The 12,548-nt window shown below is 41.5% G+C and overlaps 1 protein-coding gene across 1 annotated transcript in view; it reads left to right on the top strand.

The window, feature by feature from the left end:
- Window positions 1-12,548, top strand: part of RASGRF2 (Ras protein specific guanine nucleotide releasing factor 2) — a 257,405-nt gene that overhangs the window by 72,644 nt on the left and 172,213 nt on the right. The window contains exon 3 of the mRNA XM_089909081.1: window positions 11,086-11,192. Within this exon, the coding sequence (XP_089765207.1) occupies window positions 11,086-11,192 (107 nt within the window). The remainder of the gene's footprint in view (window positions 1-11,085; window positions 11,193-12,548) is intronic.

The raw sequence follows: 12,548 nt of genomic DNA on the forward strand, positions 1-12,548 counted from the left end.
TTTACTTGGTACTAAACAACCAAATCGACAAACTGACCAGGCCACTTTATTTCAGATAATGTGTGTCACTGGTCACCCCAGTGCTGATACAATGAGCATATGAACAAAATGACCATTGTGGCAGAGAGGGAGGCTACTCATGGGCCCAACATAATAAGTTTATTCTTACTAAGACTGATCTAGCTCTTGTTGTGCTAAATGTCCAAACTGACAGCAATGGAGATCAACACTGAGCCTTCATATGGTACCATTTTTAAGGAGATCAGCTGTCTCCTTTGTGGCAGGTTTACTACGTTTACCCTTTCATTGGAAACAGCAGTCTCTAATCTGCAATTATGTTTATCCATTTAATTTTTTCATTTCAGTTGTTATGCTTTTCATTTCTAAAATTTCCATTTGCTCCTTTTTTAGAATTCCATTTCTTTGCTGAGATTCCCCATCTGTGTTCTCTTTATAACTCTCTTTTCCTTTGTCTTTGTCTACATTTTAAATAACTGCTTTGAAGTTCTGTCTGCTAATTTCAACATCTGTGTCATATTTTCTCAGGATTATGGCCCTAGTTTTCCTGTTGTTTTTTTCCTACTGATCTTTTAGCATATATTGGACATATTGGATAATACATTTTAAAGACTCTAGATTATGTTGTTTTCCTTTGAAGAATGTTCATTTTTATTCTAGCACGCAGCTTACTTGGCAGACTCAATTTCTAGACTCTGTCTTCCTGTGGCAGGTAGTAGCTGAAATCTTTGATCAGTCTTTTCAGTCTTGTAGCTGTTACTTTTCACAGGGTTCCTTGGAATTTTTCCTGTTATGCATAGTTCAGGGGCTAGCCTGAAAATATTCTTACAGAGTGTGATTATTAATTTAATTGCTCAGAGTGTTCCAGTTTAAATATCCCATAATTTAATTTGTCCCCTATTTTTGGACACTTATTATTGTTAGTGATGCTATAAACATTCTTAGACATAAGTCTTTGAATGTATTTTTAATGATTTCATTAGTATCAGAGAATAGTTTAAAGTCTGTGATATAAATTGCCAACCATCTCCACGAAGTTTGTAGCCATTTTTATTTCAATCAGCACATTACACTTCCTAACTCTGGATTTTGTTATTTATAAAATTGCAATTTGAAGAGATAGTCTTAATGTACTAATATGCATTTCTTTTTCATATTTTCACCTATTTGTGTCAATTTTTGTTTTGTTTGTGGGTAAATGAATATTCTGTTTCTTTTCCCACATTTCTATTAGGATATTTGGCTTTTCCTTATTGATTTAGAAAACTTCTCTATTTATTAAATAAATAAATAAAATTAATTAATTAATTAATCTTTTTATATTATCCATGAGCTATGCATTTGATCATTATTATTTGATTACCATTATTATTAGGGCTTCCATCTTTGAGGTTTGCTCAATGAATTAAAGTGCTAATAATTATTGCTGAGTAGTTAGCACTTAAAATGTAAAGAATGAAATAAGATTTCAAAGGACTCTTTCTGTCAGTTTTGTACTGTTACGAACCCAATGCTTCTGATTAAAAACCATCAGTGCAAAAAAAAAAAACCAAAAAAACAAAAAGACACATCAGTGCAACAGTGGTTCTTAGTTGATCTGATAAGTGTAACTGATGATTATCAATATAAACCAGGCACAATGTCATAAAAGACTTTACCTCTTCAAAGGCACTAATTATTTCTTTATTTAGACCTGTATTTCCTTTTACTCCCACGTTGGTAAATTGCCATGCAATAAAAACTGAGATATTGAACAGCAAAATCAGAGCGGTGGTCTAACTGTTGTTTATGTGCCTCCTCTATTGCATACCTTAATGGTAAAATTCTAGAGTATGTTACAGCTACTAAAGGATTTTGATACTGTGGTATATTAGAGGCCATCTGGTTCTGTTTTCCAAGGGCAGGAATCCCTTTCTAAACACCATTGAGATATGGTCAGCTGGCAGCAGCATCCCATCCCGTTTTTAGAACGGTCTTCCAAATCTCTCACTTTAACCTTTTATTCCTGTTTGCGCCTTCTGGAGCTACACAGGATAAATCTGAAGTTGGTCTCATTAGACATATTTCCCCTGCCCACTTTTTGGCATAACCACTGTCCTTCTTTGACAGAGCACCTCAAAAAATTTCCTTGCAGCAACAGGGGAACTCCAGCACTTACTCAAGTCTCTTTGTTGAAGAATTCTCTTCTCTGCCAAGTGGGACTAACTAACCTAGGTGTTAATAACAGCATACATTTTCACTGTACGTACTTTTACACAAATGAGATTATGGTTGGCAAATGGGAAATACGTAAAACCAATGGTTGAAATGAGAAAGTGATGAAGATGGCATGAAGTAAAAAGGTTTTGGAGGTTTCATGTGAAGTTAGAAGTTCCAGACTAGTTCAGGAGAGGCCAGGATAGAATGGACACTGGAATGGTGCTAAAGTTTAGCTGCCTTGCTGTACGAGAAGGCTGTGACATTGGTGACTGAATTCACAAGTGTGCTCAGTTGGTGGCTCTAGGCAGACATGAGTTAGATGTCTCTCTTTAAAGATAGTAAGTAAACAGGAGGACTGGGGATGGGGTGAAGCCACTCACAAAGATCAAATGTTATCGTCAATAACATCTGTCCCCTCTGGAGTGGTAATATAAGAGGAATGCACTTAAGTGAGAATGTAACAAAACATGAAGAGGAATCATTGCCTTTTCCTGTGAGTCAGGGATGATGACTTAAGCCACCATGTATCATGCTTCCTTTTTCATAAATTTCAGTATAACTGGTGATTTATGGGAGCTCAGATCCCTTGGTTGCTGAAAGTTTCTCTGTTGCAATTTTTATATGATGATCTTTCAGAGATTTGAAGTGCATCCAAATATATCAAGTTCTTTTAGCCATTCTTAAAATGAAAGGCTTTCTGACCCCTTGGCACAGTTTAATTTGACTCACTTCTCTCTGAAATTTGGAAGCCAGACACAATGTATTTTTCCTGTTGTGGTAGGAAACCACAGTAGGAGGCAGTCAAACTCTTACTCCTTAAGCTGGATTCTAAGTTCAATTCCTGTCCATTTAAATATGTTTAATAGAAGAATACATTCTGAGGCAGTTCTTAAATGCTGATATTGTAGCATAGTGTGGATTTTATGCATGTTAATACTCTGCTGTATTCATCGTTTCAAGTTTAAAGCCTGTGTGTTGGCTTCTGTTGGGACAAGTCATTTAGCAAATTCTTGCATGTTATTGAAAATTCAAAATGCAGCTCTTCTCTAAGCCTTTGGGAAAATTAGAAATCTTTTCATCATGACTGTCAAACAACCACACACACACAAAAATCCACAAGAACAAAACAACCAACAACCACCATAATAAAAACAGTATGATCTCTTCTTAATTACCAGGTACCCAGTGTGCTGGTTTATAATTTTAATACATCGTTTTTTTCCCCCATGCACTATTATCTGAGGAAAGCAGTGGGGAGAAGGCAGGAGGAACACTTGAATTACCCAGTTTTGCAGAGCTGGAATAAGTGCAGTGTCCGAGGCAGACTCGAGGTGACTGCTTTCCCGGTGAGATCTGACAGTTCTACCACCACAGGAATGACAAGACACACTTCATGCTTTTCAAGACACTTTGATGTGTGTTATTGCATTTTATCTTCACCTTGGGGTTAGTAGGAGAGGTGGCCTTGTCTTCACTTCGCCCAAGAACAAACAGCACGAGAGGAATTTGTCAGGATTCACACTCAGAATCCTGATGTCCCTCCTGCTAGCCTCGGGCACCTTCTGTGGAACCACACTGCTTGCTCAGGTGCGACATGAATCTGTGAAGTCGGCTTGTACTGAAATGAATATGCCCATGGCAAGACCTCTGAATCTCAGAGTTGAAAAGATAGTGAACCAGTGGGGAGGGAGAAAGCCTTCAGCACCTTAAGTCTTTGTTCTTAAGAAGGAACAAAGGAAGGAAGTAGGAGGAGATTTGAAGTAGTAGGAGGAAGTAGTTGGGAGATTTGACATATGTTTTAACAATAAAGAATGAGCTTTAGGGACTTCCTTGGTAGCGCAGTGGTTGGGAATCTGCCTGCCAATGCAGGGGACACAGGTTCGATCCCTGGTCCGGGAGGACCCCACATGCCACGGAGCAACTAAGCCCATGCACCACAACTACTGAGCCTGCGCTCTAGAGCCCGCGAGCCACAACTACTGAAGCCTGCATGCCTAGAGTCTGTGCTCCACAACAGGAGAGGCCACCACAATGAGAAGCCCGCACACCACCACAACTAGAGAAATCCTGCACACATCAACGAGGACCAAATAAATAAATAGATAAACCAATGAATTAAAAAAAAAAAAAAGAATGAGCTTCAGCATGTAACCATGATATGAAAAGATGGAGTCTATGAAGTAGTTGGAAAATACGGTCTCCTTTAATTTACACAGTCTTCTTTGGAGCTAAAAGTACCCATGAGATAGAGTTGTGGTCAAGAAATTATCCCACTATATAAAAACAGTGCCTGAGGCAGGAGAGTGAAATGATTTCCCTTCCAGAGACCAATGGTGCTGGGTCCAGGATATAATGCTTTAGGCTTTTCTTCTTCAGTGTGTGCCCCATCGGCTGGCACAGTGGTGACCAGGTGCAGTGGGCAGAGAAGTCCCTTGCAAGTAACATTTCAATGGCAGGAAATACAAAAGAGTAGGAATGCCAGGAGGAGGAGGGGAGGGGATGGTATCAAAAAACATGACGTATTTCCCCTTTTTTTATGCCCACCTGAATGTTATTTTCAGTCTGTCTTCTCTTATCTCTCTCTCACACACTGCCAGGTCAGTGGCAGCAAATCAGATTTAGAGCGATCTGTCTTTGCCTCTAGGGCTCAGGGGTGGGATACTTTTCTCTTACAGAGGGCCAGTCACATACTAGGAACATTAATTGAAGTTCCTGTGAATGGTAAAGCTAGTTATCAGTTTGGGTGAAGTTAAACCCCTAGGAGTGAAAATTAGTATAAGGGCACATAAAGCTCTGTTTCGTCAAATGTATCAAATGTTTAAAATGCATTTTTTCCACTCTACAAGCAGTTACAGAAAGAAGAAGAAAGGGAAGAAGGGAGAAAGAGCAGGAGGTAATGAATCATAGCAAGATTAACATGAGCACAGAGTTTGTTATTGCTTGGGAGATGCACCTAGACTGGAGAAGTGCTGTCCATGGTTTTCATCCATCTCCACATCCAGGGACACTTGGAGTCTCCCTTCTGACTGACGTGGATGGTCATAGCAAAGCATGGGGCTGCTGCAGGAGGAATGTGCTCCGGGCTGCAGAGGGCCACTTGGTAGCGTTATTCACATTCCTGGGGACTAGGAAGGCCAGACCCCAAGGCCCGGGTGGAGTTTGAGAGCTCCTCCTGGCTTTAGAGCCATGCTGTGGTCCCAGAGGCACTGCCACTCCAGGCTGCTCTGTTTTCATGATCATTAGCCCCATGTGTGTAAGTCACCAAGCTGGGAACATTTGGAAGGCATCCATCTTTTTTTTTTTAATCCCATCCAGTGTCTGACTCGCAGGGTCAGAAATGTGGCCTCTGGAGAGGAGACCGTAGCAAGTTCTGTAGGGCCTCCCATCCCTCCCAGCCAGGAGCCAAGTGTGGGAAGAGGATTCGAGGAGGATTTTCTGCCTCAAAGCCTGCAGAGAGCGTTGGTTTTAGTTCTCTTAATCTGAAACTGAAAAATGTCAACAACATATGTAATAATTTAAAAGCCTGAAGTACCATCAAAATAATAATACATATGGCACAGCAGTTTTTTTTAAAAGAGATTATTTTTCTGCCAAATACTTTAAGAAAACCCACAGTGGTTTTTAATATTCTTTTGAACAATCATTGATTTGACCAACATCATTTACTTTTTCTGGGTATATAAGTAGTATTATAAAGACCTAGACATAGTTTTGAAAATGGATACTATCTTTATCGCTGATTATATAGTTATATGTGTTTATTATAAATGACTCAATTTGAAAATGGAATGAGCATGTTTTTGTTGGCTACATAGCTTTATGTCTTTATGGTAAATGATTCAAACAATGCAGAAATGTAGAATGCGGAAGTGGTCCTATAATACCATCCTCCAGCAACCGCCACTGTTTTAGCTATAAACTTGTTAACTTGCAGAAGCCTGAGGACCAGAGTTTTAAGTGAGCTTGTGTCCTCATATTGGGTTACATTTGTTCTTTCTGCAAAAACACATAGCATAAACAGCAGCAAACCCATTATAATAAAAACCAGACAATTGAAAAACGAAAATTCCTATAAAGCATCAATAGATACCAATGGGACCCTGAACATTTAAATTTCATAGATCTGTTCATTATGTTGTCTTTCTGGCATTTTATGGTTATTGTAGGTAAGAGGTAAGACCCTTTGGTGAATCTGCCAACCTACAGTATCTGTTCTTATTGCTTGTCTAGGGGGTTGTAAAGAACATCATAATGTTCTGTTTTCTGTCTTATAAAAATATGTATTTGGTAGCTTTCGGGGTCTTTCTGAATCTTTTCTCTGGATGTCTACCTGGATGTGATTATATAGTCACGAAATTGTCATGTGTGGCTGTTTGAAGCAAAGTTATTAGGTTAACTATACCTCATGTTTCTTTACTGATGATCGTTTATTCACCAAACATTATTGAGGGATTTGTGTGTGCCCAGCACAGTGCTATGATCAAGGGTACAAAGGGACAAGTCCCGCAAGGAAGAGAGACACATGCATGGACGACTCTAAGGTGATGTGAGAACAATGTGCATGGGGTTATTGCCAGAGGAGAGAGGGACTTCTTTTTGCCAGAAGGTGCCTGGGAAAGATTCTTAGCAGAATTGATGGTTCGTGACATGAGTCATGAAAGTTCAATAAGGGTGTGTAGGTGGAGAAGGGACTGGAGATGAAGAAAGTCAAGACAGAGATGCACTGAGACGGAAGGGAATTAACATTTGTTAAGTGCCTTCTGGGTGCAGGCACTGCATGTCAGCTAATCAATCCTGTAAGGTCTCTTTCCTCTCTATCCTCTCATAGACCAGGGGAAGCTCAGTCTCGGAAAGGTTGCATGACCTGCCCAAGGTCTCAGAGTTACCACTTGGAGGAGTCAGGATTCGCACCCAGGTTTGGTGACTCTGGAGACCATACTCTGTCAGTAGCAGGAGGCTGAGGAAACAGCTTGTCTGTCTTCTTGGGGGAGTGATGGGTTGATTGGCTGGAGTGTGGTGTACTTTGTAGGAAAGAGGCAGAAATGAGGTTAAAAATGGAGAATGGGGCCAGTTGATGTGGGTGTTTGAGAATACCAGCGAGGGTTTGTAAGCGGATACGAAAGCTCAGATTTATCTTTTAGGAAGAGAACTCTGGCCACCATGTTTGGGCTGGAGGGAGCTGGATAAGACTGCGGACAGGGTTGTAGAGTTACCCTCACTGCACTTAGATGTTCAAAACCATTTTTTTCCTTAAAGTTGACCAGACTTTCTCCTTAAGACCCCTTCCCCACTTAGTAAGTGGAGGAAAGAGAACCTGCGTTAAGCTGAGAGTAGTAAATTCAGTCTGCTCCAATCATGTAAAAAGTAATGCATTCTCTCTTCTGTGCCTCACGAAGATGGTGTCTCAGTAAGTGGGGGGTCCCATGCCCTTGAGGTTGTATGTGTGTGTTTATCAGAGGTTGAGGGGCGGTCCTTGCTGGTGCCGACTGGGGTCTGGTGTTGTTCTGGCTCTGCCTTGGTCATCTGTTGCTAAAGTGTATGGCTGCTGTAACTTGCGGTCCATGCTCTCTCAGGGCAGTCAGGATCCAGGTGTCCGTTTTGCTTACACGGCCACACCTTGGCTCTTACTGGGGCTGCATAGCCCACCCCACCCCCCCGTGAGGTCTGATAGCCCCCTTCCCTCTACAGCCCTCCATGGTACCCTCAGGGACATCACACCACTTGAATACTCGGGGGGCTCTGTATAGCTAAACTCAAAACTTAGGCCCTATCTTTACCTAACCGCTGTGACACAGTTTTACTGATTTACATGATACGGTCATTACCCATGGGGTCACCACCCCACGTTGTCATGAGGGTGGGAGTGGGGCAAGAGAACATCGCGTGAGATGACATCCTCTGTTGCTCCAAAAGGAAAGTGGTATGGAAGTTCCTCGGCTTTTGGCTTTGTCATCAACCCTTCTAGGTCCTCAACCTTCTCTGAGATTTTAGGCTCAAGTGGGGAGAAGCTGTACCATATGTGTCTCTGCTGCCTTCCACCTTCTTACCCACATCCACCACTACTTCTCTTCCACATTTCTTCTTGTGTTCACAACTCACTGGGACCTCCCCTAGGTCATCCAGTCCTACTTCCAGAGAGGCCATTAACCTCCCACTTTGGGCTGTAATGGCAGCTGAGATGTAACGAAGGAGAGAGACCGGCTATAAGATAAAGCAGTCTCAGTTGTAAAGTATTTCAAAGTTGTCATATCTGTCATTTTCATCTGTGATAAAGCTGTTACAGTAATCTAGGTGAGGGATAATAAAAGCCAGAAGAGAGTCTTAGGAGGGAGCATTGGTGACACCCAATGTGGGGCTGATAAGAGGGAGAAGTTGAGGGTGGCTTTGGGGTTCCTAGCTGGGACAATTGTTGGACAAAGACGTACTTGACAGAGAAAACACAAGTGGAGAAGGAATAGCTGCGAGGGCAGCAGGTACAAGGAGGAGCATTAGGAGGTGGGAGGGAGGGAGGGAAGGTAATGAGTGAGTTCAGGTTTAGACTTGATTGAAATGCTGGCTAATGGCACAAATATGGGGGCGGGCACTGGGAGAGCATCTGCCTGGAGAAATATATTTGGGAATAGGTGAACCTATCCAGGGAGAAAAAGAAGGGAAGCTCACTGCCATTGTAGATGTTGAATTTAAAGACATAAACAAGGTCATCACTGTTTTAATTCTTCCTTGCACTTCACGATGACCCAGTACTTTGGAACTTCCCCTCCTAGTTTCCTGCAGTGGGGCAGGTCAGAGGTCACAGAGTACCATCAAGGGTGTCTGCTGATGCTTTTGATCCCCAAGGGGACCCCTAAAGCCCCAGGTCTGACACATAGATCCATGGTATACTGAGTTCATATCAGAATGAGGCCAGAATACACAAAGAAAACTTTTTGATGAATGGTTTAAGTTGAATAATTTGCAGGTACATGTAGAGGCAGTGTTTGAGTATTTGTGGTTGAGCTGAATTTGAACTCCTGGAAACGTAACCTGTACTTCTCAAAACTTTTTCCATCATTGTCACGCCTGAGACATAGTCTAACCTTTGGATGTACTCTGCTAATATAATTACCTTGCTGTCTTTTAAAGGTGGCTTTTAATTGGGTTCCCGAGCAGCAGCCTTTCAATATCAGGTTCATTAAATGTTTCCTCTTCCTGGACGGGGCATCTGGCCTTTGGCTGGTAACCAGCTGTTGCTGAAATGCCATCACTTATAGGATTGCCCTTTAAGCCACTGATCTGTTATTTTGTTGAGTTTCGACTCCTTTCCTCTCAAATTTAAATGGAGCTTTATTGAATACAGTGCTAAAGTCAATTCTTCCCATTCTTAGTGGCCTTTTCATCAGATTATTTCCCCCTAGTTCATAGCATTTAGTCCTCTGGCTGTTCGAGAGGTTTAAGAATTAAAGACAGCTTGTCATTTACGGGGCTAAAGACTGTCCTTGGGGAAGTGCGGTGGATTATCTCACAGACATGTCCTCCGTTGGCTGATGGTTTATGCACAAGTAACACGAGGTCTCTTAGCCAGTTTTTTTCCTTTTTTGTAAAAATGTGCCAAAAATTCTAGGATCTTTAAGAATTTATCTCTAGGATTATTGTCCTGAAGGTTTTTTTAATTGAAGTTATGGTTGATTTACAATATTATGTTAGTTTTGGTGTATATCATAGTGATTCAATGTTTTTTATAGACTAAAAGCTTTTGTCCTGAAGGTTTTTAATTCATTTGAAGAAAATGAGTATGTAACAGTCACATTGAATAAAGAGAAATTTGGGGGTAGGGTGGGAAGTTGGGACAACAGAAAAAACTCAGGTTTTGTCTTTGGTTTTCTGTCTCAGAGCAGCTATGTGGGGCTGGTCCTTTCTGTGCCCCAGGATGAAGTCTTGAGCAGGCCCAGTGTAATTGCTGATAATTCTCATAAAATCAAAAGTTCTCCAGTCATATTTCCTTCCCAGACAGTCTCAGTTTGGTATTAATATGTCTAGCCTCAAATAGACTGGTTTAAAGTGACAGCTTCTCCTGTCCCTAGCTCAGATTCTAGATTCACTTTTGTCAAATTCCACCCAAAGAAAACCTATTGGTAATTTTATTAGAATACATTGAAATTATAGATTAATTTACTCTTTAGAGGTGATAAACTTATTTTCTTAGGTTCGTCATTTATATTTCTTTGCTATTGCAAATGCTGTGTTTTCAAAATTGTTTCCTATTTGTTGATATTGTGTCAAAGTGCAATAAATTTTCGTGTATTGATTTTATATTCAACAATTTTGAGAGATGTTCTTATTTAATAGTTTTTCAATGAATTTTTAATGTAGACACATCATCTGTGCAAAATGACATTTCCCCCTTGTTTTCCATTTCTTTTTTCCTTTATTTTTCAATGCTGCCCTCCAGACAGAATTCGTAAATACAAGTGGTGATAATCGCCATTTTTTCTTATTTTTGATTTTAGAAGGGTTGCTTGTAATAGTTCACCAATAGCTAAAATGTTTGTAGTAAGTTTCTGCTTGATATCCTTTATCAGGTTCAGAAATTTCACTTTGGAGTTTGCAAAGAATTCTAATCGTGTGTTTGTGTAGAATTTTATCAAATACCTTTTCTGTATCTGAGATATTGTGAGTTGAATCTTACTGAGGGATGTTAAGATGCATCCTATGGTATCTTCTAGGTAGAAAGTCATTGCCAGGTGGGCTGGGAGTGTCATTACACTTTGAAATATGATTTACGTAATGCTGATGCGTTTTGTAAACAGATAGCCTTTGTAGGGAAATATCATGTTGTTATGCTGTAATGCCTGAAAAATAAAACATTACTTTGTTTGTTTTTCTTTCCAGTATTACTTTACTGTTTTTTTTGGCCACGAAGGTCAGAAACCACTAGAGCTGCGCTGTGAGGAGGAGCAGGACGGTAAAGAGTGGATGGAGGCCATTCACCAAGCCAGGTATGTGTGCAAATCCTCTATGTGACAGTGGATTGTCTGAGTCTTGCCTGGGGGTTTCACCATCAGCGGTAGTTTTGGATGAACTTGCAATTCCAAGATGGGTTTCCCCTTGGTTCCTCCTCCTTAGTCATGTGTGAGATGATTCTTTGCACTTCCTGTGGATATATTCTGGCTAAAGATTAAGGTAAACGATAAAACAATAATAATGATAATTACTGAACATAGGATTTGTGCCTCTGTGCCAGGCACTGTTCTAAGTTTTCCTGAATTAAGGAATTTGTTAAATGTTTTTTTTTTTGGCGGTACGCGGGCCTCTCACTGTTGCGGCCTCTCTCGTTGCGGAGCACAGGCTCCGGACGGGCAGGCTCAGCGGCCATGGCTCACGGGCCCAGCCGCTCCGCGGCATGTGGGGTCTTCCCGGACCGGGGCATGAACCCGTGTCCCCTGCATCGGCAGGCGGACTCTCAACCACTGTGCCACCAGGGAAGCCCTGTGCCTCAGCTTTATCCTCTGACAAATGAGGATGAAAATGTTAAATGTTTTGATTCACTTATACTCTCAACAGTCTGTGAGAGATGTATCAGAATTACCCTCTCTTTCACAGATAAGGAAACTGAGGCCTGGGAGCTTAGCTTGCTTGCCTGAGACCACACAGCTAGTGAGTGGGAGAGCTGGGATACGGACCCAGCTGAGCCTGCATTTGTAAACCTTGCCCTATGCAGCCTGGTTATCGAGAAAGGGGACGCCAACCGCCATCAGGCAAAGAGAAGAGTGTGCTTTGTCTTCCTCCTAAAAAATACCAGGAAGGTGGAAATAAGCACTCTTGGCCTCAAACGAGAATGAAGAATCCAAAAGAGATGCAGGCAGACCCCTCTTTTTTATTTTTCATATTCAATTCCAAAGTCCTGTCCATTTTTGCTTTGAATGGCTCCCAAACTTGCTGCTTTTTGCCTGTCCCTGCCCTAACCCAGGCTCTCCTCACTCCATGACTCCCTGCTCGCATCCTCAGTGTTTCAGTGGCAAAACTCAGGCTTTTTCTTTGCCAGACATGCCTCCCCCACCTTCTCCTATAAGTCTATTCACGTCTGTCTCTGACACCCACTCCCGGACACTTGCCCCCCGCAAGCCAGTGCTCACTGGCCCCCCGCTCCAAGTGGCCTCAGCGCTTGCTTTACTACATGTGGAATATTTAACAACTTAGTACAACGTAGGTTAATTTTTACATATTTCACGTGTGTGATTTCTGTTTCCTGGGCTGGACTGTATGTACCATGAGAGGAGGAGGGTGAGGACACATTCATTGCTGAATGAAGCACAGTGCTAATTATGTAGTCATTAGGAAATGTTTTCAGATCG

This window comes from Delphinapterus leucas, chromosome 3, assembly GCF_059928025.1.
Source record: "Delphinapterus leucas isolate spDelLeu-1000000601 "Yukka" chromosome 3, BTC_Dleu_Yukka2, whole genome shotgun sequence".
Taxonomy (NCBI): domain Eukaryota; kingdom Metazoa; phylum Chordata; class Mammalia; order Artiodactyla; family Monodontidae; genus Delphinapterus; species Delphinapterus leucas.